Genomic DNA, 13,951 nt, shown 5'->3' with positions numbered 1-13,951 from the left:
GGGATGGGTACAACCAGTGGGACTAAGGCACACATGCTCACAGACACAGCTCCAAGCTGCGACGGTTGAGGCTGGGTTGCTGAGTGAGGTTCCGGGGGAAGGAGCCAGGTGCCCCTGCCTCTCCCTACTGACTCCCTGCAAACAAACGCTAAACACCATTTTCACCTTTTGCTTTTTTTTTTTCATAAAAGCTAAAATCCTCTTTGGATTTCTTTAGGTTAGGGAAAACAGCTGCTAATGTAGGTCTTTTCGTAAAGCAGAGCGGTTAATGCAAACTTCCGAGATGCAGGTGAAACCTGTCCTGTGGATGGAGGTGAGGAACGCCGCGTCATCACCTGCTGTTTCTAGACATTGATTCTGCATGACTGTAACAGTTCTTCATGCTTATCTTTGAGCTATGTCCTGGAGAAAGTGATGGCGGCCTTAAATACCTTCTCTCCCACTCCCCACAGAGGGTACGGCATGTGCGCCCCTGCCGGTTAGAAGAGGGGCTCCTGGGATGCTTGGGTGGCTCCATCGGTTAAGCGTCTGCCTTCGGCTCAGGTCATGATCCCAGGGTCCTGGGATCGAGCCCCACATCGGGCTCCCTGCTCAACGAGGAGCCTGCTTCTCCCTCTCCCTCTGCCTGCTGCTCCCTCTGCTTGTGCTCTCTCTCTCTCTGTCAAATAAATACATAAAATCTTAAAAAAAAAAAAGAAGAGGGGCTCCCTAAGATCAGAATTCTGAAAATGTTGATGTAGATGGGTGTCGTCTTTCCTAGTATAGTTTGAGAAGTTCCCAGGCAATTTGTATATTGACTCCCCAGCTCAGAAACCTCCCTAAGAGCATCTCCCTCGCCCCCCACCCGCCTTGAGACCCACCAGTGTGGAGGAGATCCAAGGGGACAGTTTGCACATATTACGACGGATCTTTTTACATAACAGCACCAAACTTTGCGACACAGCTTTTTCTCCCCCCACCCCCCAAATCCTTTGATTTCATCATGCGTCTGCTCTCCACTGACACAGAGGGAAGACCGTGCCGGCTGCCCCTGCGGTCCCAGCGGGCAGCTGGCTGCTCCTTCTGTCTGGCTGGTGTGCCTGGCGGCTCCCTGGGGCCGTGCTCTGCAGCGGTCAGTGGGGAGAGGCCGCCCAGGACACGCTCGCCTTCTGGGCTAAGGGAAGGGCACCAGGCTCTCCTGCGGCCCCTGGCTCTCCTGTTGACCAGCCCTTGGCTTTGGGTAGGTCATGTGCCCTCTCTGACCCTTAGCTTTCTCATCTGTAAAATGGGGATCAGAAATACCCACCCACTTCATCGAACCACCTGACAACATTGTCTGGAGGGCTCTGAAGCCCCTGGAAGCGGTGGGGTTGACAGACTGTTAATATTAAGGCATAGCCACTTCTTCCTTCTCAATTTCTTCTTTTCCCGCTCTTTACCTCGGCACATAAAAGGCCCTTACCAGTCCTGTGTGCGTGTGCGTGCGTCCTAGCTTATTCATCCCAAATTGTCTTCCCCTCCCTCCCTCCCTCCTACAGACCCCAGGATAAACAGAACCTACCCTCAGGAGGACAGGTAACATAGCAGAGATGGTGGTGAGATGCAGGATTGAAAGATTTATTATTTGGGGGGCGCCCGGGTGGCTCAGTTGGTTAAACATCTGCCTTTGGCTCAGGTCATGATCCCAGGGTCCTGGGATCAAGCCCCACATCGGGCTCCCTGCTCAGCAGGGAAACCTGCTTCTCCCTCTCCTCCCCGCTCGCGCTATCACTATCTCTGTCTTTCTCAAATAAAAAATAAAATCTTAAAAAATAAAAATAAAAAATCATGTCCTTAAAAAAAAAAAGAAAGGTTTATTATTTGGATGACATGTTTTATAGTTTTCGTAACTTAGAAGCTTCTGGAACCAGGACTAAATCACCCAGAAAAAGCTCCTGTGCACAGTGTTTGGTAAGCTTGCCCCACCCCCTCCCACCTTCAAAGGCCTTTTGCTCCGATCTCCACGATCTGCTCCTACACCTCTGCAGGTTTGTAAATTGCCTTTTTGTAGAAACTTCGGTTTGACAAATGCCTCGATTGTTTAATTAAAATGTTATCTCCCTCTACCAATCTGTGCCCTTCTGGCTGTCCCTGCACAGTCGCGTGTGACTCAGTAACAGGCAGTGACCAATCTCAGCACGCCCTCGCCAGGCTCCTGGGCTGGGCTGGGCATGCCGCCGTCTTGACCAGGCCAGCGACACGGGAAGGGGGGTGGATGCTCTTGTCGCCGCCCCGAGGAGCTGAAAGACTGGCAAGTTCTAGTCAGAGAGAAGCCCCGAGGGGGATCTGTTACCAGGAGGCAGTGTCCCCAGTGTCTTGCCATGGGAGGGATTGTGCAAAACAAGGGACATGTCATCACAGGAAAATAAATCACTGGGCCCCTTTGGGCCCCTTTGATGAAAGACTGGTTTGACCCACTGGGATTGGACAGCCACTTGCTGCTGACTTTTAGAAGCTTCTGGGCCCAAGTCTCCGTCTTTCTAAAATAAGTCCTTGCCAAATGCTTCAGTGATATTTCTAAGGAAGGGGTGGGTTTGGGGGGTGGGGTGGTTAAACGAGCAGCAAACCACATCTTTAGTGCAAAAGCTATTTTCTGCTGGACTGGCCCGATCGCGAGCCTTCAGATGGGCCAGAGTTCCCAGCCTGGGGAGGTGGGGGGCACAAGGGTCCTCCACCCACGCTCTCTGGACCTCTCCCTCACAGCCTTCCCCAGGCCCCAGACCATGCCCCCGCTCTCCCAGACGGCCGCACTGTGGGAAACCTCATCAGCTCCTGGCCTGGCCAGGGGCTCCTTGGAGGTCTCTGCCAGCGCTGGCGGAGGCCACAGAAGACTCTGGGAAAGATTTCCTTTGCCGAACACACAGAGAACACGGATTCAGGGCATTTTTGGGTTTTGGTGTTTATTTTTTGAACCCACTTGTAGTTTGGGTTCAGCTGGAAAGCAGGACATACTGAGGGAGGGAAAGTGGTCGCGTGAGGAGGATTCTGCCGCGGCTTTGGCGGGCAGCCCCAGGCCCCCGCTCCAGGGAGGTAGGTCCCGTCGCCAGGCTCCCGGCGGGCTCAGGCGAGGCGGGCAGCCCTTGTACGCCAGCGTCCCGGGCAGAGGAGTGTGGTCTTCTCTGCGATCTGCGTCCTCAGAGGCCCAGGCAGAGGTCCCCACACAGCGCCAGCAGCTGAGGCACAGGACTCCACGGGCAGGCCTGAGAGTCTGTCATACGAGCAACACTGGCCGGGCTCCGATGCCAGATAAGAGACTGGAACGTGGCGTCTGGGGCGGCCCCATGGGGCTGCTCCTTGCGGCGGCCTGGCTGGCGGGGTCCCCGCCCCTGCAGCTGCCCAGGGCGTGATCAGTGGTCCATTTCCCACACCCCTTCCCCCTCCCTCAGAGAAAATAAAATAAAATAAAAATTAGAATAAATACCGACTCGGCCAACATTTACATTTACACGGATGGACAGGGCGATCCCTAAACCTCGAAGGTTTACAGACTGATCGAGGAAGGACAAACAGACGAAACTGGGTTTGGGGTGCACATTCCCCACGGGGGATGGTGGGGCTCCCACCTTCTCCGGGGGAGGTTAGGAGCCTTCTTGGGGCTGCGGTCCCCACGCTCAGGCAAAGCCACGAGGCCGAGGGGAGCAGGGCTGCGGTGAGCGGGCTGGCCGCCTGAGTGGAAAGCAAGGACTATCTGGTCTTGACCGGCAGGGGGGACAGACCGAGACAGGATCAACATCAGATGGCCGGACTTCGCCTCTTCACGGTGCCAAGAAAGCCGTGGGGCGGGTAGGGAGAACAACGCGAGCCTCAGAAATGCAATATCCAGTTTTGCCTCCCATCGAATACATTCAGAGGTCAACTTGGATACGGCCTTCCTCACTCAGCAGAAGGGGGGTCTGGCCTGGGGAGGGGCTAGAGGCCTGTGGGGCGCCCACTTCTGCCCCGCCGGTTCCTGTCTGAGTAGTCTCCCTCGGGAGGCGGACTCAGAGTCACAGAATTTATGCTTTACTGTTATTTCCTTTAAAAAAAAATTTTTTTTTAAACGTTTTCCTTCCATGTCCCAAAGAGTAGCAGCAACCTGCATTTAGAAAAACAGCTTACATTGTTATTTGGATTGGCCAGGAAGCACTTTCAAGCAATGGGATAAACTAGGCAAACCATGTCTGGAGCCGCCGTGACACGACACGTAATTAAAAATATATTTATATATGTATACATATTTATATCTTACTTCTTCATACTCTGGTCCTAACAGTCAAGGAGGGGTGGCCCTGAGGCAAGACCACCAAAGAGGCCGTTAGGAGGAAGGGGCATGAGGCCCATGGCGCCCACCATGCCACTGGTCTCGGGTTTGCGGGGAACAGGAGCCCCTGCATGCTCGCTCTCTGCTCCGTGGAAGGGGCAGGAGACCCTATTCCCCTGGGTCACTCCCTTCCTCTGGGGCCCTGCTTTGTTCTCAGCGATGTGCTCACACACACGCACACACACACACACACGCACGCACACGCAGGCCTCACACTGGCACTCGAGGGGAGCTAGGCCCGTTGCAGCCCAGACGCAGCTCTCTGACGGCTGCCTGGGAGCGGCTCCGTGCCCCGCAGAGGCTGCCTGACTTCCTCAGACCATGAGGCCCCCTGTGTCCTCTCTGAGCCCTCCAACCTTGGTCTAGCTCTTCCCTCGGGGCCTCCTGTGGGGCCTCTGGTGTCCCTGGGCCCCGGGCTGGGCTGAAGGTGCCTGCTGAGGAGGAAAGGCAGTGAGGAGAAGCTCGAGGAGGGGAGGAGGCAAAGGCTAGGGGCAGAGGCCATAGGCCTGTTCCAGGGAAACCTGTGTCCCTTACGCGTGTCCCCAACACGCTCTGCCTTGGGACCCGCATGGGCTCCCATCCTGGGGAGGGAAAGCCAGGGAGTACTGGGGGCCCCCCTCCCCCACCCTGCCTGCTCTCTCAGAAGCCGAGTCCACAAAGGAAAACTTCCAGCCCTCACTCCCTGGCCAGCCTGAGTGGACCAGGCAGCCAAGGCCCTCCAGTGACCCAAGGAGTGACCAGCCTCAGTAAAGGAAGCTGCTTGACTCTGAGGTCGTTCTACAGGGGCTTATCAATGGGCTCCGGACCCCAGAGCTGGGGCTGGGCAGATGCCTGTGACGCCTCCTAGAGCCTGACTTGCATCCTCCAACAGAGAAGGGGCTCTCCCCAGGACCTGGCCCTTCCGAGAAACCCCGGTGTCGTTCCCAGCCTGGAAAGCTCTGTCTGTTTGGCGGCTCCGCCTGCTCGACTCACTGTTCTTCTCATGACTCAGTGACTGCACCGCTACCCACGGCCCAGGGGCTGCAGTGCCCAGAGCCCTCCTGCAGCATTCGGACCGCGGCTGGGGGTGGGCCTCGGCTTCTGGAGCCTGCCTGCGGTGAGGCTGGGCCAGCGACACAGCCCAGTTAGCTAAGCTCCAAGTCCCGGGGAGCCAGGCAGCCCCCAACAGCCACTTCCCACTGACTAAGCCAGGGACAAGACCTGTGTGTGGCGTGGGCAACATCACCTCGAGGTTTGGCTTGAATTTGCCAGCCTCGTTCTCTGCCCCATTCACCACAAGGCTCCCCCCGCCCCCCAAACCAGGACGGGGGTTTAACGCACTCCTCGCACCCGCGACAGTATCAGCCCTTTGACAGAGCACAGCTCGAAGAAGAGAACAGAGGTCCTGGAAGCCAAGGGCTGTGGAGCACAGGGTTCCAGAGGGACCCCCGCCGGGGCAGAAGTTTCCAATTACCCTAATTGGCTACTGGCAATCTATCTGTGGCTAGAATCCTTCCAGAGAGGGCCGGGTTTGATCTTCCACTAATGGGGGGGGGGGTCCTTGTGGTGCTAACTGTGTGATCACATCTCGGACTCTTTGCATCCAGAGAGGAAACTTCAAAGCAGCTGACTTTTGAAAATAAAACAATAAAACACAGGAGTAGGAGCAGAACGGCACATTCCAGCTCCCCCCCGCCCACCCCCCACCCCGGGCCTGAGGCTTGGGGGCCACACGGAGGAAAAACTGGAAGTGGGGAGGGTGCAGCGTGAAGGTTAGAGGAGAAGCCTCAGTCCCCCAGTCCAACCGACCGTGGCGGACAAAGGCCGTCAATTACGGGCGGCTGGTGGGGACCGTGCCTGCCTTTGTCCTCCCGGACATCTGCTCTACGTCGCCTGCTGCCAGTTGGCGACTGTGGCTGACAGCAGGAACAATGCAAGCCCGTCCCCGACCCACTTTTTCAGCCTTCTGAGGTCCTTTCTGACCCAAGCGGTAGCCCGGCGTGCAGAGCTGCCAGGGCCTCGGAGGAGTCACAGAGATGAAACCCCTCGCACAAAGCCCTGCGGGGGACGCGGTTGATGGGAGGGGGCGGGGAGGAGCGGGAGTGGGGAGGGGCGACCAGGGCCACCATGAGAAAGAAACATGCTTCCCTTATTGGTGTGAGCTGCCACATGCGTGGGGCTGGGGGGCTCGGCCGAGGGGCACTCCTCCTTCCCTGTCTGGCTCCAGACTGGCCGCCGGCTCTGCCTGCTTTCCTCCCCACTTCTTTCTCCCGCCAGGGCCACCCCTGTCCTCCCGCCTGTCCATCTGGCCCTGGGTACCAGGGCCCCAGCTGCCCGCGGGCCGCCCGCCAGGCCCCCTGGCCGTCAGGCTGTCAGTTTCTGGATGGTTCTGTTGTAGTACTGCGTGATGGGGGGCGTCAGAGGGTTCCAGCTGTTGGCGTGGAGCTCGATGACCTCCAGAAGCAGCGACCGGGTCAGCATCGACTCCGAGGGGCAGAGCATCTTGTCGCGGGCGCTGGCCAGGAGCTCGGTCATCATCTCGGGCAGCTGCTCCTCCAGCAGCCGGCCTGTGCTCTGCAGCTGTGGGCAGGCAAGCGGGGGTTAGGACAGGACTCGGGGCCCAGAATGGTCAGGGGGGCTGGCGGCAGGGACAGGAAATAAGTGGATTCTCTCTGGAAGGTGCAGGCCAGGCGTCTGTGTCACAGGGAGGATGGGGAGGTGGGAGGGTGGAAGGAGTCAACCGTGAAAGCCCACATTTACCAACCAATCTGCCACAGGAATAACAGGGATTAGGTTATTGCCTGCTGCCCGGGGCTGAAAAGAGCCCTTACCGGGACCATGCTCCTTGTGTCTTTCACCCAAGAGCTTCCCCTCCTACAGGAAGCCTTCCCTGACCACTGCTCAGACCCTCAATGGCTGACTTGCTCCCTTCAAAGGTGACCAGGCTACACTGTGCTAATTTCCACCTGCTGGGATGTCTCTCTAGCAACGATCTTAGTCATTATTACCTGCATGTCTCTGGAACCTGAGAGCAGGGATGAGGTCTCCTATTTCTCTCCTGCCCCTAATCCCACCTCCCCACCCCAGCACTGACCTCTGTCCACACTTGTGACATGAAGTGCGGGAGGGAAACATGAACCGGGGCAGAAGGCCAGCCAGAGGGCTCGCCCTCAAGAGAGGCCCCTGGTGATGCTGAGAAGCCAGCGTCGGGAAGAAGGGGTCCCCGCGGCCTGGATCATGCACCCTCAGGCAGCAGCCCCCGCGGGTCCTCTCCACATGATCTCAGTCTCCATCTCTGCCCCATCCCTGTCTCATCCCACCCATTTTTCAAGGCTCTGCCTTTTTCATAAAGTCCTCATCGACCTCCCCGGACCACCCTGATCTCTCTCCTCTGACTCCTCAGCGATGCGTGCTCTCTACCCATTTTTCTCCTCTACGCTGTGTTATCTATCCCCAGCCAGAGTGGAAGCTGAGGGCAGGGAAGAGGCTTTCTTCTCCTCTATCTCCCCGTCACCAAAACCCATCTAAGGTACCCAGATAGAGCCCCACAAATGAACAGTGACCATCCCATAGACCTGAGGCTGTTGTCCAGACTCGTAGCACCTCTGGCCTCCGAGCCTAGGCAGTGGCCTTGGAGGCTGGGCAGAAGCCACCCGAGAGATGTGCTCACGCAGCCCCGACACGCCCTGGGTGCTCACGCTCGAAGCACCTGTCCTCCTCGCATTCTATTCTGAATGACTGGGTTGGTTTCCCAGAGCAAGGTTTGCCCCTGAGGAAGATCCCAGAGGGAGAGTTTCAGTGAGTAGTGGCCACACTTTGGGAACAGGAGTGGCGCCTCCTATGGGGGTGCTTTGAAACGGAGGGTGCCAACATGGGGCCTCAGGCCTTGGGCATTGCATGTCGTTCCTTGGGCATTGTCCCCAAACCCTGCACCACCAAAGCCAAGGGAGATATTTGGGGGCGGGTGTCACCTGGAATCTCTTAAGTCATTTATGTGGCATGCCTGGTGCAAGGAAAAGGTGGTCTTGGGGACAGAAGGACAGTGCACAATGCCAGCGCTTGGCCCTTCTCTCTAGAGAACCAGCCATCTCTTCCTCCAGCTAGGAGTGGGCTGGTTACCCATCCACACTTACTCTGGTTTGGGGTTGACAATTCTGGATCCACATCGGCTCAGGAAGCCATTCCCCACCAGCCCCGCCTACACACCCTTGCCCAGGACTTGTGGGTACGTAAGGTGATCCGCCACTGCCCACAGGTGGAAGGCGTGGGGGGCACACTGGGCCTGAGGTCAGAGACACTTACCTCCATCGAGCAGCACAGGACGGCGTCTTCTTTCACATCCTGAGATTGCAAGAGCTGCAGAAGAGAGAGGCAGAGAACACGACTGAGGGGGGCGGCACGCCAGCTCCCGGGCCCCTGCAGCTGGCCCCCTCTCTGCCCCAGCCCTGATGCAGCCTGGAACAGACACGTCGGAGGCGAGGGCTGGGGAGAGAGCCCACAAAGGTCAGAGGGCAGCAGGAACACAGCGATTTCGCTCGCAGGATCTGAGCAACTGGAGGACCACCGTGGTTATAGGGCCCGGGCGCCCGGGCTGGGTCAGAAGGCTACGATTAGAGGCCACGGCAAAGCAAGGCTGCAGTTGGGTCTGACGGCGGTGGCAAATATGCTGGGACCATCGGCCGTAACGACTGGTCAGCGAAAATCCTCAGAGAGCTGCAATTAGTGCAAAGACTTCCTGATGGGTGGAGGAGGCTCGGCCACGGTCTCAGGCGCTCCTGGGCCCTGGCTAGAGGACGACTTCCAGATCTCACGGTGCTCTTCTGCAAAACCACAGCTGGGCTGACTTACCCAGAGGCTGGAATGGCTTCCTGACCAAGGCCATGGCCAGGCTGCTCAGTGCTGGGACTGGCCATGCCCCCGTCCAGGCTGCCCTCTGCCTCCTCTCATTCCTTCTCTCTCTCAACTGAGGTGGAATTCACACAACATCCGCCATTTTTAAGTATACAACTCAGTGACTTCCAAAATTTTCACAAGGTTCCACAACCCTCAGCATTACCCAACTCCAGAACATTTTCATCCCCCCCCAGCCCCTGGCACCCCCAAATCTCCTTTGTCTCTGGATTTGTCTTTTCTGGAGATTTCACATAAATGGCCTCATACAGTATGTGGTCTTTTGTGACTGGCTTCTTCCATTAACAGAACTTTTTAAAAGATCACCCGTGTGGTACCATGTGCCAGTCCTTTGTTCCTTTTTATGGCTGAATAATATTCCATGGTACGGACAGACCACATTCTGTTTCTACATTCATCAGTTGATAGACATGGGGGCTGTTTCCCCTTTCTTGGCTGTCATGAATAATGCCTCTGTGATCATTCGTGTACCGGTTTTTGTGTGAGTGCATGTTTTCAATCTCGGGGGGTCCTTCCCTCCGAGGGGAATTGCTGGGCCACGCTGAGCTTTCTGGGGACCTGAGGAACTACAGCGGCTGTGCTATTTTGCAACTCCCTCTAGCAATGTCTGGGGCTCTGATTTTTCCACATCCTCACCAATATTCGCTACTTTCTGCTTTTTCACAAAATTCCTTTTTCCTCATTCCTAGTAGACATGTCTCCGAGGCACAGCTTCAGAGAAGCACTACAGCCGTGTTCTCCACAAACCCCTCTGACCACCTCTTCCTCTGTCCCCGACTGGCTGAAGCTGCCTCTTGAAAACCCCGACGTACGCGCCCACCGCCATCCCCGACGTACGCGCCCACCGCCATCCCCCGCCACACGGATCGTCACATCCATAGGACGACCCTGCGTTCAGATTACCTGCCACGGACAACTTCTCCCTCTGCTGGAACTGCCCACCCTTCAAGGCCCACAGTTTTCCTTGGAGACTTCTAGGTCACCCCAGGCCCTGGTACCCCGCCCCCCCCCCGCCCCGCTTCTCACTCCTGGCTTTCCCACCCGCTTGGCATTCCACACGAATGAAAAGACGTTTTCCAGGCTGAACCGCCGGCTTCCTGAAGGCTGGGACAGTGCTGTGTTCCTATTTGCCACCTTTAACACCTAGCCTAGCTCCTGGCAACAGCAGGGATTCACCCAATGTTGGTCGATATGATTCATGCATTGTTTTTTTGGTTTGTTTTTTGTTTTTGTTAGTTTTAAAGGAAGGGTGGAGGGTGAGGAGAGCACAAGAGGAAGGCACTTCTAGGGTGAGTGTCCTTGTTCCCTGAACGAGAACTGGAGTCAAGGTTTTTGGCCCCGGTGTGACGTGTTCAAGCAGAGGTGAAATCATGGGGGTACTATTCCTGCTGCTAGCTTGAAATCCGAATTCTGCACGTCCTCCTCTTCTCTTCCCTTCTCCTGTCACGTTGCATCCATCCACACAGCCTGGGGTCCTCCCAGCAAGAGCCAGAAGCACGCACCTCAGGACGGCTGAAGATTCAGGGTGAGCTTTGCTATGTGCCCCCTGAGCGTGCAGGGCATCAAGGCCCCAAAGGGCCAGGGGCCAGACAGGTCAGTGTTGGCTGCCCGGGCCAGAGATACTCTCAGGGACCAGGCCTCCTTTCCTTCCCTTCCCTTCCCTCCCCTTCCCTCTCCCTGTATCTGTCAGAACTGGGCTGGCAGCAGACACGCAGAAATCATTTGGGGATGAAGAACAGAGGCATCCTTTCCTTGACCTGCTCAAATGACAAGCAGGCGGAGAGCAAGGGACAATCCAGGGGAGGAAATGGTGTCACCAACACAAAGTGACAGGCGTTGGCGTGCCTGTTTTACTCACTGACACGGTCCTGACTCCCAGCCTTCGTGCTTCTGTCACTGGCACTCTCAGCCACCAGAGGCGCCGACCTCACTCTCTCGCTTTATAGTCAGGGCCCTGCCCCAACGTCACCACACCAGCCAGGCCTCCCCGCACTGGCCTCTGTGAAACCCTTCAGCCCCGCTCACCTCCTGGCTTATGTCTCGGTGTCGCCTAACTGGCCACTGACACATTACCTACTGGTCTGTCTGCTGTCTGTCTTCCCCCCACACCTTGAAGGCAAGCTCCACCAGGACAGGGCCTCTGTTTTGTCCCACTTTAAGGAATGCGTCCTACACATGGACCCGGACACCCACCCTGACATGGATACAAGGTTCTCGCTGCACAATCATTACAGTAAAAGCAGCGAGGGGTCTGGTTAAAGAATTAACAATACACAGGCATAATGGAGCGACCTGCAGCGCACCACTGCCCCTCCCCTGCTACACCAGGGTCAACTTCTGGAGTTTTCTTGCCTCCCAGAGCTGCAGAACCCCAAGGGGAAACAGAGGAGGCTTCCACCAAGCTGGTACCTGGTGGGCCTCTGGGAGGCACATGGGGAAGGGCGTCCCTCATTTAGAGGACCCAGGAGGCTAGACTGAAGACCAGGAACCAGGTTCTGGAGAAAGCTAAGGGAGGTGATTCACCTTGCAGCCGGCCTACCTAAGGCATGTGGTCCGCACCCAGCCCCGCCTGCTTGGGCTGGTGCACAGACTGGGAGGGGCCTGTGGCCACCTAGGATGGGGTCAGCAAGGGGAAGTGGGCCTAGCCCTGTTTACTCTGCAGGGGACAGAGGGACTAATCTGTAAGGTTTGCTGGAATTTCTTTCTGAACGTAACTTTGTTCCCTGAGAGGTTTTCTGTAGCACTTACTGGGGGAAAAAAATCCTTAAAAATTGCTAGTAGAAATCACAAGAAAGGGGGGGGGATTCTGGAGGAGGGGGAACTCTTAGGGACAGAGTATATACTGGCGGCTGGGTGCGGAAGGGGGCAGCAGGGCGGCCGGCGGCTCGTGGGAAGAACACGGTCCACTCTGGGTGCGTCCAGCACATTGGCTGACACACGGCAGGTGCTCAAGGGGGCCTGTCGTGGTAAGTTGAAGTGACCCTGGGATCATGTTCTGTCCTGACCTTAGCTTCTTAGGGGCGCTAGGGACCAGGGAAGGCACATTATGGGAATACCGGTAGGCGTCAGGGCCTGGCAAGTACTAGATGTTCTGAAAGGTGATTGTTTCTCCCTCCAAGCGGCCCCCTGAGCTGCTGACAGCACTTCGTGGAAAGCTTCCTTGAGCCTCCATATTGTTGCTGGCCAAGCCCTTGGCCCTGGTGAGCAAGTGCCCCCTTCTTCCCACTTCCTCACCCCTCTCCCCAGGCCTGGCCTGCCCTCTGCTCCCTGATGGAGGCTGGAAACTGCAGAGTGGGAGGTCTCTGTTCCTGCTCTTTCTTCCCCACATCCTTAGGACGGGACCTTCCCCTCCAGTCCCTTCTCCTCTGTGTGCCCAAACTCCCAGGCTGCCTGGCTCCCTCCCTGGAGGCCCTGGCTCCTGGCTAGCAGGGCAGAGGACAGACTCAGGGGGGGGTGCTCTGGAGGGCCAGGGTGGCTCGCCTGGGCGCTCAGGCAGAGCTGTGGGCTGGCTCCCAACCCCAGGCCTCTCCTCCAGCCTTATCTTCCACTTGGTTGCTTGGGAAAGCCTGTGCTAAGCCAACAATCACACCATGCGATAGGCCCTCTTGCAAATGGCCGGCTGGGTTTTCTCAGGGCAGTGGGGAGGACCGGGGTGGGTCATTACACTTTTCCTTCAGAGTTGCTGCGTGCAGGGATGTGAAGGGAATCTGCAGGGAGGCTGCAGACCGCTTCCTGTTCTCCCCGCAAATGCTGTTCTGGCCTCTCGCGAGGAGCACTGTAGAGCAGTCTCCGAGCCCTAGAGCTGTCGGGGCTTTGGAGAGTGTCCCCCTCAGCCTCCCCGGAAGTCACCCCCTGCTGCTCTTTGTGGCATAACAGGAGGCTGACCCCCTCACCCAGGAGCTCTTGACGCGGACTCCGCGGGGGCTCCCTCCGGAGACCCCTCTCGCTGCCCCTGTTAGAGGCTCCCAGCCTCCAGGCCATCAGCAGCTCCCGAAGACTCTGTCCCTACCTGTTGTTTGCAGGCAGTGTTCCAAGTGCAGGATCTTTCCACTCTTTTCCATCTTGGCCAAACTCACCTGTTCTGTGTTCCGTTTCTTTAGGACTCTGCTTTTTCCCAAGGGACAGCTCAGGTTTGGATAAACAAACCCCTGCTGGTGTGTGGAGGGGGCCAACGAGCTCTCTTGTTTATGTACGCTCCATTTGCAATCTTCTGGAGACAATGCTTTTCTTTTCTCTTCTTTCCTTTTCTTTTTTCTTTTCTTTTCTTTTCTTTCTTTTTTTTTTAACCCCAAGGTGGGTCTCAAAAAGTAATGGCAACTCGAACAGGTACTCATCCACCCATGTTTGCAACAGGCAAGAAGTGGAAGCAAACTGAGTGTCCGTGGAGGGATGGACAGGGATAAACTACTGTGGTCCATCCACACAGTGGAATGTTCTTCAGCCTTCACATGGAAGGCAGGGCTGACACCTGCTACCACAAGGATAAACCTTGAGGACATTCTGCTGGGTGAAATGAAGAAGATACCACTTCTTTTTTCAAAGATTCCACTTCTATAGCCAGAACAGTCAAATTCATAGAGACAGAAAGTAGAATGGCAGTTGCCAGGGGCAGCCGGGATGGGGGACTGGGGAGACAGGGTTTGATGGGGACAGAGTTTCAGTCTGGGATGATGAAACCTCTTGGAGATGGGTGGTGACAGTGGCACAAAGTGAATGTCCCTGATGCCACCGAACTGGCTCAAA

General features: G+C 56.7%; 1 protein-coding gene across 6 annotated transcripts in view; it reads right to left on the bottom strand.

Annotated features, from left to right (window-relative positions):
* Positions 1-2,901: 2,901 nt before the first annotated feature.
* CTIF (cap binding complex dependent translation initiation factor) overlaps positions 2,902-13,951 on the bottom strand; it is a 280,083-nt gene continuing 269,033 nt past the window's right edge. For all 6 annotated transcript variants that reach the window (XM_034643196.1, XM_034643197.1, XM_034643198.1 and 3 more), the window contains 2 exons: positions 8,600-8,653; positions 2,902-6,877 (listed from right to left, as the gene is read on the bottom strand). In XM_034643196.1, the coding sequence (XP_034499087.1) occupies positions 6,662-6,877; positions 8,600-8,653 (270 nt within the window). In that variant the 3' untranslated portion in view covers positions 2,902-6,661. The remainder of the gene's footprint in view (positions 6,878-8,599; positions 8,654-13,951) is intronic.

Source organism: Ailuropoda melanoleuca, chromosome 14 (genome assembly GCF_002007445.2).
Source record: "Ailuropoda melanoleuca isolate Jingjing chromosome 14, ASM200744v2, whole genome shotgun sequence".
In the NCBI taxonomy this organism is placed as follows: domain Eukaryota; kingdom Metazoa; phylum Chordata; class Mammalia; order Carnivora; family Ursidae; genus Ailuropoda; species Ailuropoda melanoleuca.
Note: the sequence above shows the minus strand (reverse complement) of the source record. Positions and strands in the feature narration are given on the sequence as shown.